This window comes from Platichthys flesus, chromosome 6 (genome assembly GCF_949316205.1).
Source record: "Platichthys flesus chromosome 6, fPlaFle2.1, whole genome shotgun sequence".
Lineage (NCBI taxonomy): Eukaryota > Metazoa > Chordata > Actinopteri > Pleuronectiformes > Pleuronectidae > Platichthys > Platichthys flesus.
The window spans coordinates 5,373,901-5,388,503 of record NC_084950.1 but is presented as its reverse complement, the minus strand read 5'-3'; the positions used below and the strand labels follow the sequence as shown (position 1 = coordinate 5,388,503).

The following is a 14,603-nucleotide window of genomic DNA, read 5'->3' as shown; positions in this document are numbered from 1 at the left end:
GTAACTCTACGATTGAGGCTTTACACGGTTCTGATAGTTTATCTCTCTCTCTCTCTCTCTCTCTCTCTCTCTCTCTCTCTCTCTTTCAGCAAAAAAAGACAACGCGTCGACAATGTTGTTTCTGTTTATTTAGAATAAACGAGGCAGCATCGCAGCACCAGTTAGGCAGAAACATTCAGACATGACTTTCGAGAATTCATGGTTACAGCTTTTGTTTTGACCCCTTCAGCTTATTCTCCAGTTATTAGAGGCAAAAAAATGAACGTGAGCACCATTTATATATCGATAACACGGACAGATGAAGAAGACTGAAGCAGGTTCAGCTCAAGAGTGACACAGACTTTCTGACAAGTTTTCTAAATCGGCTCCGTGCGGAAGCCCTTTCTGTTAAAACACTCGTACAGACCAGCGTGGAGTTGTGATAATTTAAATCAGACTGAATCCTCTCGTTTGTCAGATGAGCTCCATTTGTCACCAGATGACACATTCATGCAAAAACAAACATACAAATTCATGAAAAGCTTTTCACAACAGTGGTAGATATTTGATGCATGACTCAGATCTCAATCTCTGTTGGTTTATTTATAGTTGCCGGTTAAAAGCTGTCCAAGGTTTCCCTTCTTGTTATGTGGAGAATCGGTTAAAAACAAAATTTTTTATAAACTCAATTGAACTCACCATGCTGAGCTTTTCCAAATCCCTCACATCTGACACAACCCACACTCTCATATGGCATTTATTCTCGTAATTAGACATTTTAATTCACATTTGGGTTTTATTCAACGATGCAGCTGGGATGTCTCCCTGTAAGCCTTCCAGATTATGCAGAAATTTGAATCGCGTGCTTTGGAGAATGAGCCACAGAAACACATGGTCTTGATCTCTGCTGACCAGCGTTCAGGTTAGAGGGTTTGTCCAAGTGTGAGAATGAGAAAAAGCGTTCGATGCCAAAACTGTAACGTTTCCAAACATCCTGTGAGATTTATGATAAAAGCAACCGTGGTGCACAGCCTGCTTTCTCTTCTTCTGCGTCACCATCAACACCCTCTGCTCCTTCCTTTTCAGAATATATATCAGACAGAGAGAGGATAGAGAAAATAAATGCAGGTATTTCTTTGTGCGCTGCACTGCGGGTGCATTGGTCTCCGGAGAGACCACCGAATAAAGCAGAAGAGGAGGTAGCCGCTGTGGGTGGAGTGAGAAGGTGAGATGTTGTCCTGCTGCAGGTGAGATGTGGTCCTGCTTCAGGTGAGATGTGGTCTTGCTTCAGGTGAGATGAGAGCAGATCCACCGGGCTGACGTCTGAGGTCGTGTTATGGTCGTTGCTGAGGCCGAGGTCACTGTTGATCTGAATGAAGATATAAAAAAAAAAGACAAACATAAGGTTTTTGTCTCAGGGGAGATAAAGATTTATTTTTTTCCCAACACCATGAAAACGTACTTCATCCCAGGTGCTTGAGCTGAAGTTTTTCGAAGCCTACTGCATTGTTAGAGCCGGTACCTGTCAGTCAATGAAACACATCATCACGTCAGGCAGCTCGACCCGGTGACTGTGTTTTCTAAGCTAAGTGTCTTTTTAAGTGGTTTTTAAGTTGTTCTCATTACCTCACTTACCTAAGTAGTCCTTGTAGTCCTTGAAGTATTTGTGCCTCAGGCCCCGACCGTCTGTGAAGGAGTGGAGACAAAACAAAAAGGTTGTATCTGTATATTCAACATTTTGTATTTTGAATTCTAGTAATAAAAAAATCATAAGGTTCATCTTTCTGTCCCTTGGTGGTATTTTTATATATTCGGAGTGTGGTTCCATTAAATCAGTTGGACTGGATTGAGGATTGGAGATTATGACGCAACCACTCAGCTATTACTGGAGGTGCTGGGGCCTTACCAGAGTTCCCACGCTGCTTGATGCACTGCCCCCGGTTGGGGATACCGGCGGCGGGGTTTCCCTGGTTGATGATGTGGCACTCGTAGCCTGTGGGGCAGTGAAGGGGCTCGTCTCCATCCTCTGTTGTGCTGCAGGCCTCGGCTGGTGGAAACATTAAATACACACACTGGGCATTAGAGGAAACCACAGACATCAAGTACAGCTTGTTGTTTACTTCTTTAAACCTGCTGAAGTTTTACCTTTTAAAAAGGCTGAGTTTAAGCATTTTTACACAACTTTTCTATTATCTACCACTTAATAGTGATCAGATATACACAACAACTACACAACAGATATCCATAAAAGTTTGTGGAGAGCTGGGACATACAGTTCCTCTCGGAGGAACCCATACAACTTTAGGAGAGGATTAGGAATTATTTCTTTCCTTTTTCTTTAGCATTGTGAGAGGGGCTGTTATCCTCCCTGTAGTTGCTGATGTTTTTCATTTCTGAATGCTTTATGGGACTGGAATAAATACTGGGGGACTTAAAAGCACCAAAAAGAGCCAAGAAACAGACACACAACAGGAGTTTAGAGAAAAAAGAAAATGGTTTTGCTCATATTCAGTGGAAGGAATAAGGCTAATGCCCAATCGCCATGTTAAAGATATAATAAAGAATTTACGAGGTTCTTCCCAGACTTCTTTCACATCTCTCTATACAAAGATGCATTTGTGTTTTGACTTTTTATATTTTCTCACCTTGCAGAACCTCTTCAGGGCCGTCTAGCAGCCAGCCGTTACCCCCCAACCACCGAGGCTTGGGCTGCACCAGCCAGTCCAGCACTGTTCAGGACACACAAACACACACACACACACACACACACACACAAACACAAACACACAAAGACGTTAAGATATTATCTTCTCTGAGCTATTCAAATGTTAAATAACAATATTTCCTGAGAGTTATGCAGCAGAATCAAAAAACATCTTATCGTAATTTCACCTGTTAAAAGGACTTGGTTGAACTGCTTTGGGTCTTTTTTCAGTTTATACTTCACTCAGTTTTCATGCAGCCTCTACAAATTATAGATTTTTTTTTAAATTGAATAGTTTGACAGCTTGAAAATTTGAAAGTCTTTAAACTCTCTGTGTGCAAATAATTTGAACACATAAATGGTGCAGACTGGTGACTATAATAATACAGAACTATCACAGGTCTTCAGATTCCCTTTTATGCAGGAAAAAAGTTCAGAAATCAATATCCTTGATCTTTCTCTCTTGTCCTTGATTTATCTTTTAAAGACCTGGTTGACAACCGACTTATCTTTACGGGTGATTTTCAGGCCTGTGCAAAAAAATGGGGACACCTGGCAAAAGGTTAAGAGGCCACTTTTCTCCCCTACAGATGCTCAGCTCCGACATAAACCATTTTTTTGTCTGCTGCTTCTGCCGACCTGGTGGAGGCTGGACGGACTCCAGGCAGGCGTAGATGCAGCCGTTGTAGCAGCAGCGTTTATGGCGCTCGCACTCCGAGTCCGAGCGGCAGCCCGGCACCTCGCAGGCCCGTTCCGGCAGCATTTGGGGCGGCGGAGGACACCGGTCGTTCTTCTGGTGCTGTGTGGACTGGGGGTGGTTGGGGTACTCGTAATCCTGAGAGACAAAGAAGTGAATTGAGTTAATTAGTAGGATAAACTCTTTGAGATTAATCATCTGGTTTTCAAGTGGGTCCAGTACACACAGACTGAAAAACACTGAAATACACTCAAAGAGAAACTCTCCCATGAAAGATGTCTGTGGTATGAGGAACTGGAGACTTGCTCAAGTTCCTCATGGATTGATTTTGATTTGAGAGATTAGAGTTTAGAGAAATAACATTTGTGAAAGAGAAATTAAACATCTCATTTGATTCTGAACAAAAAAGCTACTTCACCATTAAAGCAGGGGACTGGTTTAACTCTTAAGACGTGTTTAGACATGAGGAATTGTGTCCAGACAGCAAAGTTAGGTGACTGATCAATATTTATCACTGGGAGTTTGAGATTGCACTTGTCAGCCATTAGAGGGCAGCATCGGACTCTTAGCACAGCAGCAGAGAAACCAACAGTGATGCTTTACTATGCATTCTCACGTCTCGACCTGGATTGGGAAGGTGATTCACCGTGGGAACAAACACTTCCCTCCTGAGAGAGTGTGAGGGGAAAACCAGGCCACGGGGCCCTGAGCTGAGCAAAGACACACTTCACACACTCAGAGCAGCAGTGTGTACACACACGCATACACATGCACACTTCTCCACTGCTGCTGGCACGTTCTGCTCTTGCTCGCATCACAGCATCGGCATCTAGTTTTAACACAAAGCTGCAGCTCATTATTGATTCTCGCTCACTTGAGCCGGATTTGTGGGTTCATTCATTTCTCACACGACCGTGCATCAAATATCACGAGTTCTCGGCCCGTTCATTGTTTTCCGGGCTGTGCACACATGGGAGATATTACAGCGAGGAGCACATCTGACCTCCACTAAACATTAGCTCCACAATGTTTTCTCTTCCGCTGCGTTTGCTTTCCTGTGCGATCAAGTTCCCAGTTTATTCCCCTTCTTTCCACCGACTGCGGTGAAACCAGCAGACACTGTGCTGGTCTGTCAGTTCAACAGACAGCAGAGCGACAATGTGAGGATATTTCAAACATTGAACTCCCAACTTTAAGCTGCACAGGATGTCATCAGATCCTGCTCCTTCCTCAACGACTACTTTGTCGAAGTGCAACATCATTTGTTTTCCAGCAGTAAAACAAATGCTGGTTTTGTTTGTCACGTTCCTGGTTTAATGGTTCCACTGCCTTTGTTATCCTGTCATTAAACTGAAACTTTGTGGTCACGCTTGTTTGTCAGTCACGCAGCATGTGTTCTCTGCCGTTTGACAAACAGCTCTGGCGGGAACACAATCTTGTTCTCTTTCTGATTTCATGTCTTCATGTGAATTTCCCAGACCCTCACAGTTTCAGGGATTCATCCTGCGTCTGTATCAGGGTGTTCCACAGAGAAATGTTTTTTTCTTTTTTCTCTACACTAGATTAGTAATTAGATAATCAGCTTGTGGTTTGCACACGATCATTAAACCTGTGCTGTTTGTTTGGCAGGCCGACTGAACGCTCTCACAAACCACCCGGAAAAATGAAAGCAAATGTTTGGCGGTGACGGTGGTGTCACACACACTGTATGTGTGTTCACTTTAAACACCCATTAATTTGTTCTGGCAGCTGCGAGCTCAGTGGGTGGAGGGTTATTTAGGGGGAGGGAGTGTGGTGGGGGGGGAAATGTCTGGCTCTGGCAGTCGAAGCTTGTAAAAGTTACTGTGAGATCTGGATTCTACTGCAAGTAATGGAGGTTTTGAGGAGGTTGGGCTAATTTCTTAAATATGTCTGTAACTTTGAGATTGTTTTAAGAGATTTGTTTCTGTGCAAAACTGCAGCATCCATATTTATTAAGTAAAGTATAAAGGTTTCACTTATATTGACAGTTCTCCTTTTCCTCTATGGAGCCTCTGAGGTCATTCATTTGGTTTAAGAACCTGCAACTAAAAAAGTCACTGTAGGAGGTATGGAGACCAAAATGGAGCTAAAAGGAGAATAAATATTGAACATACAATCCCCAGGTGGACAGAAACATGACTCCTGATGAACAGGAGTGTCGCTCTGTGTCTGCTTGGTGAAACAACAATATTTCCATCTAATCTTCGCACACAAGTATTCTCACATACTCAGACTGGATATTTCCTCTCTTTTATTGGAGATGATCGAACTGATGCCGAAGAGCTGGAATGTCTGGAGCATCAGACGCTCCGAGTGAAAAAAGTGAAGCAGCCGTTCATGCGGATATTATGCGGAAATAAATGTTGTTGTTGTTTCTGTATGAAGTCTGTGGGAACTGAGCAGGAATCTACTCTAGTGTGAAAATATCACTTCAAGGTAAAAAGGCTTGTATGTTCTAAAGGAGACATTTTCAGTTTGACTTTCTTCTACTGTGTTGTATACATCTTTTGTTTAAAGAAATCGAGAGATTGCTAAAATAATTCGAGATTAGCTAAATGCATGACAAGCGGCTATTCTGGAACGCTTCTACCAAAGCCAGGTGAAGCGCGACAGCAATGGCCGACATTTCCTGCACTTGCTGGAAGCAGATGACCAATCACAACAGATAGCCAATCAGAGGAGACTGGGCTTAAAGCGATGGGAGCTAAAAGCAAGTGTTTCAGACAGAGGCTGAAAAGAGGAGCTGCAGCAATGGAGAGTTGAGGAAAGTGATGTGTTTTCTTAAAATCCGAGCATGAACAAACATTTTTAGGTAACAACACAAATTTAAATTCTGAACAAGATTAGAGATTATTTAAAAAATATCACACATTGTACACTTTCCTCCCCGTCATTCATGTGGTTCACGGTGTCTCCTGCTCCTCTGAAATCTATGAATGAGTCCCACAAACTCTGCTGGGATTGGATAATGACATAATGACCACGGCTGTCTCCCCTTGTCTCATATCTGATCTGTTCCCAACGTCTCCTGCAAATGTCTCCGACAAAAGGTCAAGTGTGCCCTTCCTGTTTATGTGAGTGTGGGTGTGAGTGTGCATGTGTTCCCTCATGTGTACACATGACTTTGCAGAGGTGTGAGTCCACTGGCTCAGTGTAGCTGCTTCGCTCTCTGGGCTGCTTCACCAGCGCTATCACACAAACATCTCTCTGATGTTCCACATTGTTTATTTACACTCCCGGCTGCCATGCTGCTCTCCAGTCGAGACGCTGCCAGTGGGCCGGTGTGTGATGTTCATGTCTGTCTGTGGGCATGTCCCCCCCGCTCTCTCTCTGTCTGTCTGTCTGTCTCTGTCTGTAACGCTGTCACCACCCCTCCTTGTTTATATTCTCTCCTTGATTTTTTTCCCGTGCCTTTCTTCCTATCCCTTTGATCTGACATGGAACTATCTACATAATGATTTATCTCGGCTGCTCTGTTTCTCTGTCAGTTGATCTTTCCTTGTCTGTTGCTCTGTGGTTTATAAGGAGTTTGTCGGGAGAAGCCACAGGATAGAGACCCTGTAACTGCTCTGAGATCAGGCCATTCATGGGTCCAGGCAGAGATCTCAGAAAGATACGGGACTTCCTTTGTACAAGGACACACACACACACACACACACATTCTCTGACATATAACCTGACATTACTGCAAGGTCAGGGTTATGCACACGCACATATACAAGGCAGACCTGTGTTCTTTCATACGTCAGCTCAAACGCAACAGACTTCCCTCTAAATGAAGTAGCTCACAGGACACATCTGGTTAGCTTTGGAATTGTCAGGACTCATTTCCTGTCCACGCACTCGGTTTTGACAGAACGATCGACAGACGCGTAGCAGCATCGAGACGCAGCGGGCTCGGCTGCGAGGCAAACAGACGTCCTGTAAATCAGTCGTTGGATTGAAGACATGCTGGGAGACAGGTGACGTCTCACCTCGAGAACCAGACAAACAGAGGGAGCTCGTCTGACGTCTGGTTCTCACAACTGGAGAGAAACTGAGAAACATGACCGTAGCTCACTTTAGCTACATGTCCGTCATAGCCACCGGTAGCAGTGACGCCCACGATAAACTCCTCTACTGTATCACACATATCTATTGTGTGCTCGTAGTGATGCAGCATAGAACACATCTAAGAATACAAACGGTATGACAGCTCCACAAAGGTGAAGGCATAGTGTCCTGATCGCCCCCTGGTGGCTGGACAAAATGTATTGTTGAAGATGATATAACTTCACAGCTAAACGAACATCAGAGGATCTGTGTGTTTGTGTTTTTGGTTTGTGAGTGTTTGTGTACTTTGTGTTTGCGAAGAGGTCACATGTGAATAGTGGTTAGTTCAAGGTTGGGGATAAGGTTTTGTTTAAGCTGTCCACAATGAATGGAAGTCAATACACAGTTCTTATAAGGACAGCTGCACAAACATGTGTGTTTGTCTGTGTGTGTGTGTGTGAGTGCCTACTGCAGGTCAAACTTCTCCAGTGTGAGTCCAGTAATGTGCAGCTGACCACATCATCTGACTGGGATTAGTCCACTGGATTGCACCGGCTCACAAACCTATTACTTGCAGGAGGATGTTGTTCAATATTTTCTTACATCAAAAATCGATTAAAAAAACAAATGTCTCCCGGCCGACACAGTTGCTCTCACAGATTTTAGTTTCCTGCAGTTTTCCATCATGTTTAAAACTCAGCACTGTCAGTGTAGCTTCCTTCAGTGAGATGAATTCATGAATGAAGCAACAACTGTACAATCTGCAGCAACAGGAATAAACTTACTCCATCGGGCTCCCAGTGGTTTTCGTGAAAACAAAACTAATCCAGAGATTCGACTGCATCGTCCCACTCGCTGATTCTGTTTGGAGTTCTCAAAACGGTTATTTCATGCATTTCTTATTGTCTTACTCTTGAATCTGTCGGTTCTGATTCTGGCAGTTTTAAATTGCGGCTTAATATTCAATTAGAAACGCCAAAGTTACATTGTGCAAGAAGAGGCGCTTTGGGCACAGACTGGAAATTAAATAGATCAAATGCTTCTGAGGCTGTTTTCCTTAAAGGTAAAAAAGGATTTACTTTGGGCCCGTGAGCGAATTCACTATTTTCTGTGATTCCCTTAGAATTAATAGGAATCCCCCCCGAAAATGTTATGGTTTTAAACGCTGGCGTGAAGATGCCTCTACACAGACAGCGCCTGCCAAGTCTGGATTTGTCACACATTCCCAGGATTTGTCAACTCTTTGTCTTTAAGGCTGCAAACCCTTTTTGCTCATGCGTTAAAACACAGTTCCTACATTAAGTAGTGAAGGCTGTGTAATTCAATTCCATTCAATACGTGCTTATTCCCAACTGCTACAATCCAATAGGCACGTCTAATCCCAGTCAATTTAATTAATGACACAAAACGTTGCCTGGTCTGTAATTTAAAACCACCGGGGGTCATAACGTTCAGTAAACTAATTATTTCTATAAACCCACAAATTTCCCTCAGCCTCAAAGCAGCGTAAGACACTCGTCTGTTTCATGTAGCAGCCGAGCAGAGCCAGAGCAGGAAGTAAGTGTGTCTGTGAGCATCTGCAGACAGGGGCCCTGTCTTCAGACCAGGTGGTGTGAGAACAGACCCCCTCACCTCGAATCAATGAAACTCTAGAGATTTCACGATGGTCGCCTCACACAGTCCGTGCATGCTGACACGCCCTGACAGGTCTGAGCTGGAGTGTGCTACAGCCGCCAGAGACTAAATCATCCAGTGTGTGTTGAGGGGGGGGGGGGGGTACTAATAAAGTTTCACACACAGCAGCTACGGACGTTGAAGCATGTTTCTTTAGATTGCAACCTTTCTCTGCGACCACCTCAAACTAAATCTCTGTATTACATGTTATGTGTTGATAATTTCTCTGTCCAACACAAAAAAGGAAATTAGGAAAGTGCTAATGGTGACCTTTGAACCGTGAGGTCTGGATAAGGTGGACATGGCTCGGATCCCTAAACCACAAACCACCAACCACCATCAACCAGAAACCTGCACTGCAAAAACCTTGACTTTAAAATCTGATGAAAGAGTAAGAAAGGGAGCAACTAGATTTCATAACAGTCAAGAGCAGATGTTGTTTCTCTTCAATTCTATTTTGCCAATGTGCTTTTTCTAGCTTTCACACTATATTTTGACTCATATGTTTAACATTTCTAACATGTTATCAAGTGCAAGTAGACCAAAAATATCAAATGAGTTCAAAATGAAAGTGGTTGAAAGAAGTCACTGATCTCTTTCATGTGTTCTTTTTAATTACGAGCTCTTGGGGGATTTCCACATCTGCAGATTATTTGAGGTAACAGATCCACGTCCATCCAAGTCTCTAATCAAGCATTTTGGGGCATTTCCACATTGTCTTTATGTTGATGAGGAAACGTGAGCATCAGCCTTGTCGGGAAGTTTTTACTAATTTGAATTCAATACATGTTAATGTACATGAATCTCATGAAATCTTCCATATTCAAAGAACAATTGAAAGCAGGTAGTGAGCATGATGGTGGTCTGGGTTGGTTGAAAAATTGTTTGACATTTACTCGATAGTGCAACTGCCTACGTGGAATATTCAGCGACTATAATTTATCCTTCTGCACATCTGTGGTGAAATGAATAAGGCTGAGGGTGTGTGTGTGTGTGTGTGTGTTTGTGTGTGTGTGTGTGTGTGTTTGTGTGTGTGTGTGTGCATGTGTGGGAGCTGGATAAGAAAAAATGAAAGATGGAAAGATGCAGAGATGAAAAGGTTCAGAGGGAAAGCGACAAGCTCCATACGCACGGCCGTGTCAGCATGATCCAATTACAGCAGCTTTGAAGCAGAGTCCAGCGAGATGGTGCTTTTGGCCTGTACCAGGAGCACGAGGAGACGAGAGAAGAGGGGAAACATGGGGTGATATACTGAGAGAGAGGGGGGGGGAAGAGAGGGCAGGCAGGAGAGAGGGTGAAAGGGTAACTCCATCGTACGAGGGAGAGCAGAGATAAAGGCTGAGAGCCAGGGAGAAGGGTGGAAAAGGGCAGAACTCATGAGAGAGAGCATGAGGGGGGGGAAAGGGCAGGAGAAGGCAGCACGCTACATCGAGCCCTTGTTAGAAATGATCAATCAGCCACATTGAGCCGAGTTAACAAGCAGGGGCCCGGTCTGCAAGTTCAGTTCCTGCCCCTAATTATCCACCGCGCACACACAGACCGCGGCCGAACGTCCAGTGTGCTGCTCAGTTACTCATATGGAAACCTGGAAAATCATGGATTTAATCCAACCTGTTGAACACTACAACTCTGGCTCCTCATCAAGTATATAAAAAACACAAAAACTTCTCATGCTCATGTGAACTTTTCACGTTTCTCACTCAAACTGTTATCGACAGTTACGATCCTCTGCACTCAATTAAAGGACAGAAAGAAGACAATCATCCAATTAAAAGTGCAAAAATGGAAACTGTACAACTGCATCGAAAATCCTTTTAAAGTGATCTAAAGTTTTGTTTGTAAAATCTTAGTCAGTATATTTAAAATAAACTACATTGCTGAGGTAAGAAAAAGCTGCATAAAGTGAAGTAAAATTACAGATGTTTCAATATGATGCCAATAGCTGGACTGAGTACAGATGCAATATAATATTTAAACAGCTGCATTCTTCTGGCCCTGTGATGAAAGCATGATTAACTCGTATTCTTGATGGTTCTTTTAATTCTTCCTGAGATTGCTTTGTCATACTTGGCAACACGAGCCCCCCCCACCCCACCTTGAAACTAAAGTCTTGCATACGATACATGTCACTGTTTATTACATGATTTCTAAGAAAAGACTATTGCAGTTTTATCTTGGTGATACTAATATACTTTAAAGATAAGCTAATGCATCAGTGCATAGATTTGTGTATTTGGCCAAAGCTTGGCCGAGCACTCTCTGCAGTGTCAGAGGCAAATCTGATTGCTATCGGAACATCTCCAGGCAAAATAAGTTCCCAAAAAATCGCACTAAAAAATATATATCTGTGCTAAATATGAGGCTACAGCTAGCTGCTGGCTAACGTTTCTTAAAGGCTGGAGAAAGGAAAACAGATGGTCTGTTTTGATTCGGTTAATTAAGCTTAAAAAGTGAGGAATGAAAGAGTAGCGCAAATAGATATTTGTCTCAAAAGTCCCATAAAAGAGCAACTTTTTCTTTCGTGAAGATTTAAGATTTAAGAAAAGATAACCTTGTATTTTGTAAGTGTTGGTAGGTTAAATTTCTTACTATAAGGCTGAGCCCTGGTTCCACTTCTTTCCAGTCTTTATGCTAAGCCAACTAGCAATATTAAATATAAGATTGAGCGTCAATGCTCTCAACTAAAGTAAAGCACATGAGTGAATCTATAAGGTGATTGAGGCCATTTTTCCTTTTCATCGTAGAACTTCCACACTTCAGCTCGACTTGACCACCTCTCACCTCGGCCACAAAACTGCTCCCACAGTGTAAAACCAGCTCTGTGACACAGCCGCTGTTGTACTGCACCACATCCACTTTCGAGGCCGTGACAGTCACAAGAAAAAGATGATGGAGAAATCGCCCCCCACACACACACACAGACACACACTCATCATAAAGTGCACATGTCCTTAAAGGTGAGGTTACAGCTGCCCCACCTTTTGGTTGAGTCCTCTTTTCTTGATTCTTCTGGCATCACTTCCTGTGGACAGGACCAACAGGGACAGCAGCAGCAGCAGCAGCAGCACAGACCCCGGCATGGTGTCTGTCCTGCACCCCCCCAACTTCAAACTCTCTTCCTTCTCCTCCCTTCCTGTCTTCCAGAGGTATTCCTTCTTCTTATACCCGAGTTAGTTTCTCCTCCGCTTCTTTCACGGTCCCCTTTTTTATCCAACTGCTGAGGCAGTAACTCTCCCCGGTGCTCATGTGCAGCCAGAGATTACACAAGCCCTCTCTCTCTTTCTCTTTCTCTCTCTCTCTCTCTCTTTCTCTCTCTCTCTCTCTCTCTCTCTCTCTCACTTTCAACAGGACCTGCCTTTATATCTGCCTGAGGAAAAGTGCAGTGCCGAATGACAGAGTTCGAGGGAAGGAAGGGGAAAAGTACAGAGAGGACTACTGCAGGGCAGTGTGGTGAAGGGCAGGGGGGCCGGGGGTGGGGGGTGGGTGGGAGGTGGGTGGGAGGGTGAAGAAATGAAGAGGAGAAAAGTTAATGGAGCGAAAGAAGGAGGGAAGGGGGAGAAACGGCAGCTGTTTGTGCATCAGTTCCTCGGAGCTGGAACTGTCTGCTGGCATGGCGTGTGCACATGTCTCTCGGAAAAGGGGGGGGGGGGGGTATAGGGGCGTGAAAGGAGGGAGGGAAGAGCATTAGAGAGGGAAGAGTGTGAGTGAGACCCCCCCCCCCCCCCCTTGTCCCCCTTGTTGCATCCCACAACACATCTGCAGAGTTTTTGGCCATCGTGTGTTTGGCACAAATTTCATATTATAATGAAATATTTGACCCCGTGCTGCAGGCAGTGTCCGACATCCCTGTTTACATTCCAGATGAATACGAAAGATTTAAAACAACACAACGTGACTGGGACGACTGGAACACACCTGAATGTGTGTGTCCATGTGTGTGAACTCCTCTGTCTGTATGTTTGCAGAGGATGCCGTGTGATTTCAGTGCCGCTGACCATTGCATGTGGTGTGTTTCTCTCTCTCTCTCTCTCTCTCTCTCTCTCTCTCTCTCTCTCTCTCTCTCTCTCTCTCTCTCTCTCTCTCTCTCTCTCTCTCTCTCTCTCTTTCCCTCTGTCTCTCTCTTCCCCTTCCTCCATTCCCCAGTGTCTTGCATTGAGAGGGAGAAAGAATGCCAAGCCCGCACAAATCTCAGTCATTATTAGTTTTACAGGAGCAGGGGCTTATGTCACTGGGAGGCCCCGGCTTCACTTACACAAAAGGCAGAGCAAAGAGAGAGTGAGAGAAAAGGGAGAGAGGAAACAGAGAGGGAGGGGGGTATAGAGGAATTGGGTAAAAAGAAAGTCCGGGATTATTCAGCAGTTTAGCAGATGCAGAGGTGCGTTAAATACTTTGGAAATGACCCATTTAGTAACTTCCCATTACTGGTGTGATTAGCCTGTCAAGCCTCTGCACATAATACATTGATAATGGTTGTAAATCTCCCACTTGGATTCCTCTGTGTTTTTTGCAGTAAACAAACAGTGCATCATTTGATGTTTAAAATATCTCTACGGCTGATAAGATGAACCACCCTACAGATATGTGAGCCACAAACAGACAAACAGACCAACAGACAGAGATTTCTGGCATTTTTAGAAAGATAATTCTTACTTATGCGCATATAGACCATGGGATCATGTTGATTAGGACCTTCTTGCATAATCACAGTCATGTGTTTGACGTCTAAAAATGACAGAGGATACTTTGAATACCGCATTTTTTGATCGAGTACAGCTGCAAAACATTTCAACAGGCGTGGTGTTGTGGAATATGGAATAATCAAATCGGTATTCAGCTCTGTCTCTTATCATAAACTACACCACGCCTGGGAACTGTCTTAATTTCTAACAGAACAAAATGCAGCTGCCCAGTTTCTCACAGAAGACACGGTGCTGATATTCCCACACGTCGGCCGTGTCCTGCTTCCTCTGAGCATCAGGAATGTTCTGTGTACATGAAATAAAGTAAACAGCTGCTTTTATGAGGAAAATAGGGTTTGAGACTTTCAGAAACCCCACCCATTATAACACACAGTGCAATGTAAGTCCCTACACGTGAAGTGATATACAAACCGAGAAACAGGATGTGACACTCTGACTTGACTGACACAGCATCTATTTGTGCAGTTATGAATGAGAGGAAAGTGTGAATCCATAAATCCTATTTATGACAAAAATTCCTCTCTTCTTAAGATTAAGATATGTTTATTTATACCAAGCACATGCACAGACATGCACTACACACTCATGCAATGGTAGGTACATTTTACCTCTGCATTTAACCCATCTGTGTGCAGGACACACAGAGCAGTGGGGAGTAAGGTGCCTTGCTCAGGGGCACTAGACAGGGTAGGGAGACTCTTGGATTTTTGGACAGATCAATCCAGGTTCGTCTTTTGTTGTCTCTCCGTGGAGTCGAACCCGAGACGAACCAGTGACCTTCTCTGCCCTTAGTCCA

At 43.9% G+C, this 14,603-nt stretch overlaps 1 protein-coding gene across 2 annotated transcripts; it reads right to left on the bottom strand.

Annotated features, from left to right (window-relative positions):
• Positions 1–108: 108 nt before the first annotated feature.
• On the bottom strand, positions 109–12,436 carry wfdc1 (WAP four-disulfide core domain 1). 2 transcript variants are annotated; one of them, XR_009920821.1, is made up of 7 exons: positions 12,086–12,436; positions 3,323–3,518; positions 2,625–2,708; positions 1,886–2,026; positions 1,606–1,665; positions 1,442–1,501; positions 109–1,348 (listed from the first exon to the last, which is right to left on the bottom strand). XR_009920821.1 is itself a non-coding variant. In XM_062389266.1 (7 exons), exons 1-6 carry the CDS (start codon positions 12,185–12,187, stop codon positions 1,443–1,445), a joined length of 633 nt encoding a protein of 210 aa, XP_062245250.1. In that variant the 5' UTR covers positions 12,188–12,436; the 3' UTR covers positions 109–1,348; position 1,442. The 2 variants fall into 2 exon arrangements, 1 of the variants encoding a protein (XP_062245250.1); XM_062389266.1 differs by having other exon boundaries at positions 1,615–1,665.
• Positions 12,437–14,603: the final 2,167 nt, after the last annotated feature.

Bases quoted from the DNA above. Each gene is read 5' to 3' on its own strand.
- wfdc1 (XM_062389266.1), bottom strand. From the start codon at position 12,187: ATGCCGGGGTCTGTGCTGCTGCTGCTGCTGCTGCTGTCCCTGTTGGTC. The intron at 2,709-3,322 runs GTCGGCAGAAGC...TGTCCTGAACAG, and splicing joins GTCCGTCCAGCCTCCACCAG to TGCTGGACTGGCTGGTGCAG. The intron at 2,027-2,624 runs GTGAGAAAATAT...TGTTTCCACCAG, and splicing joins CCCTGAAGAGGTTCTGCAAG to CCGAGGCCTGCAGCACAACA.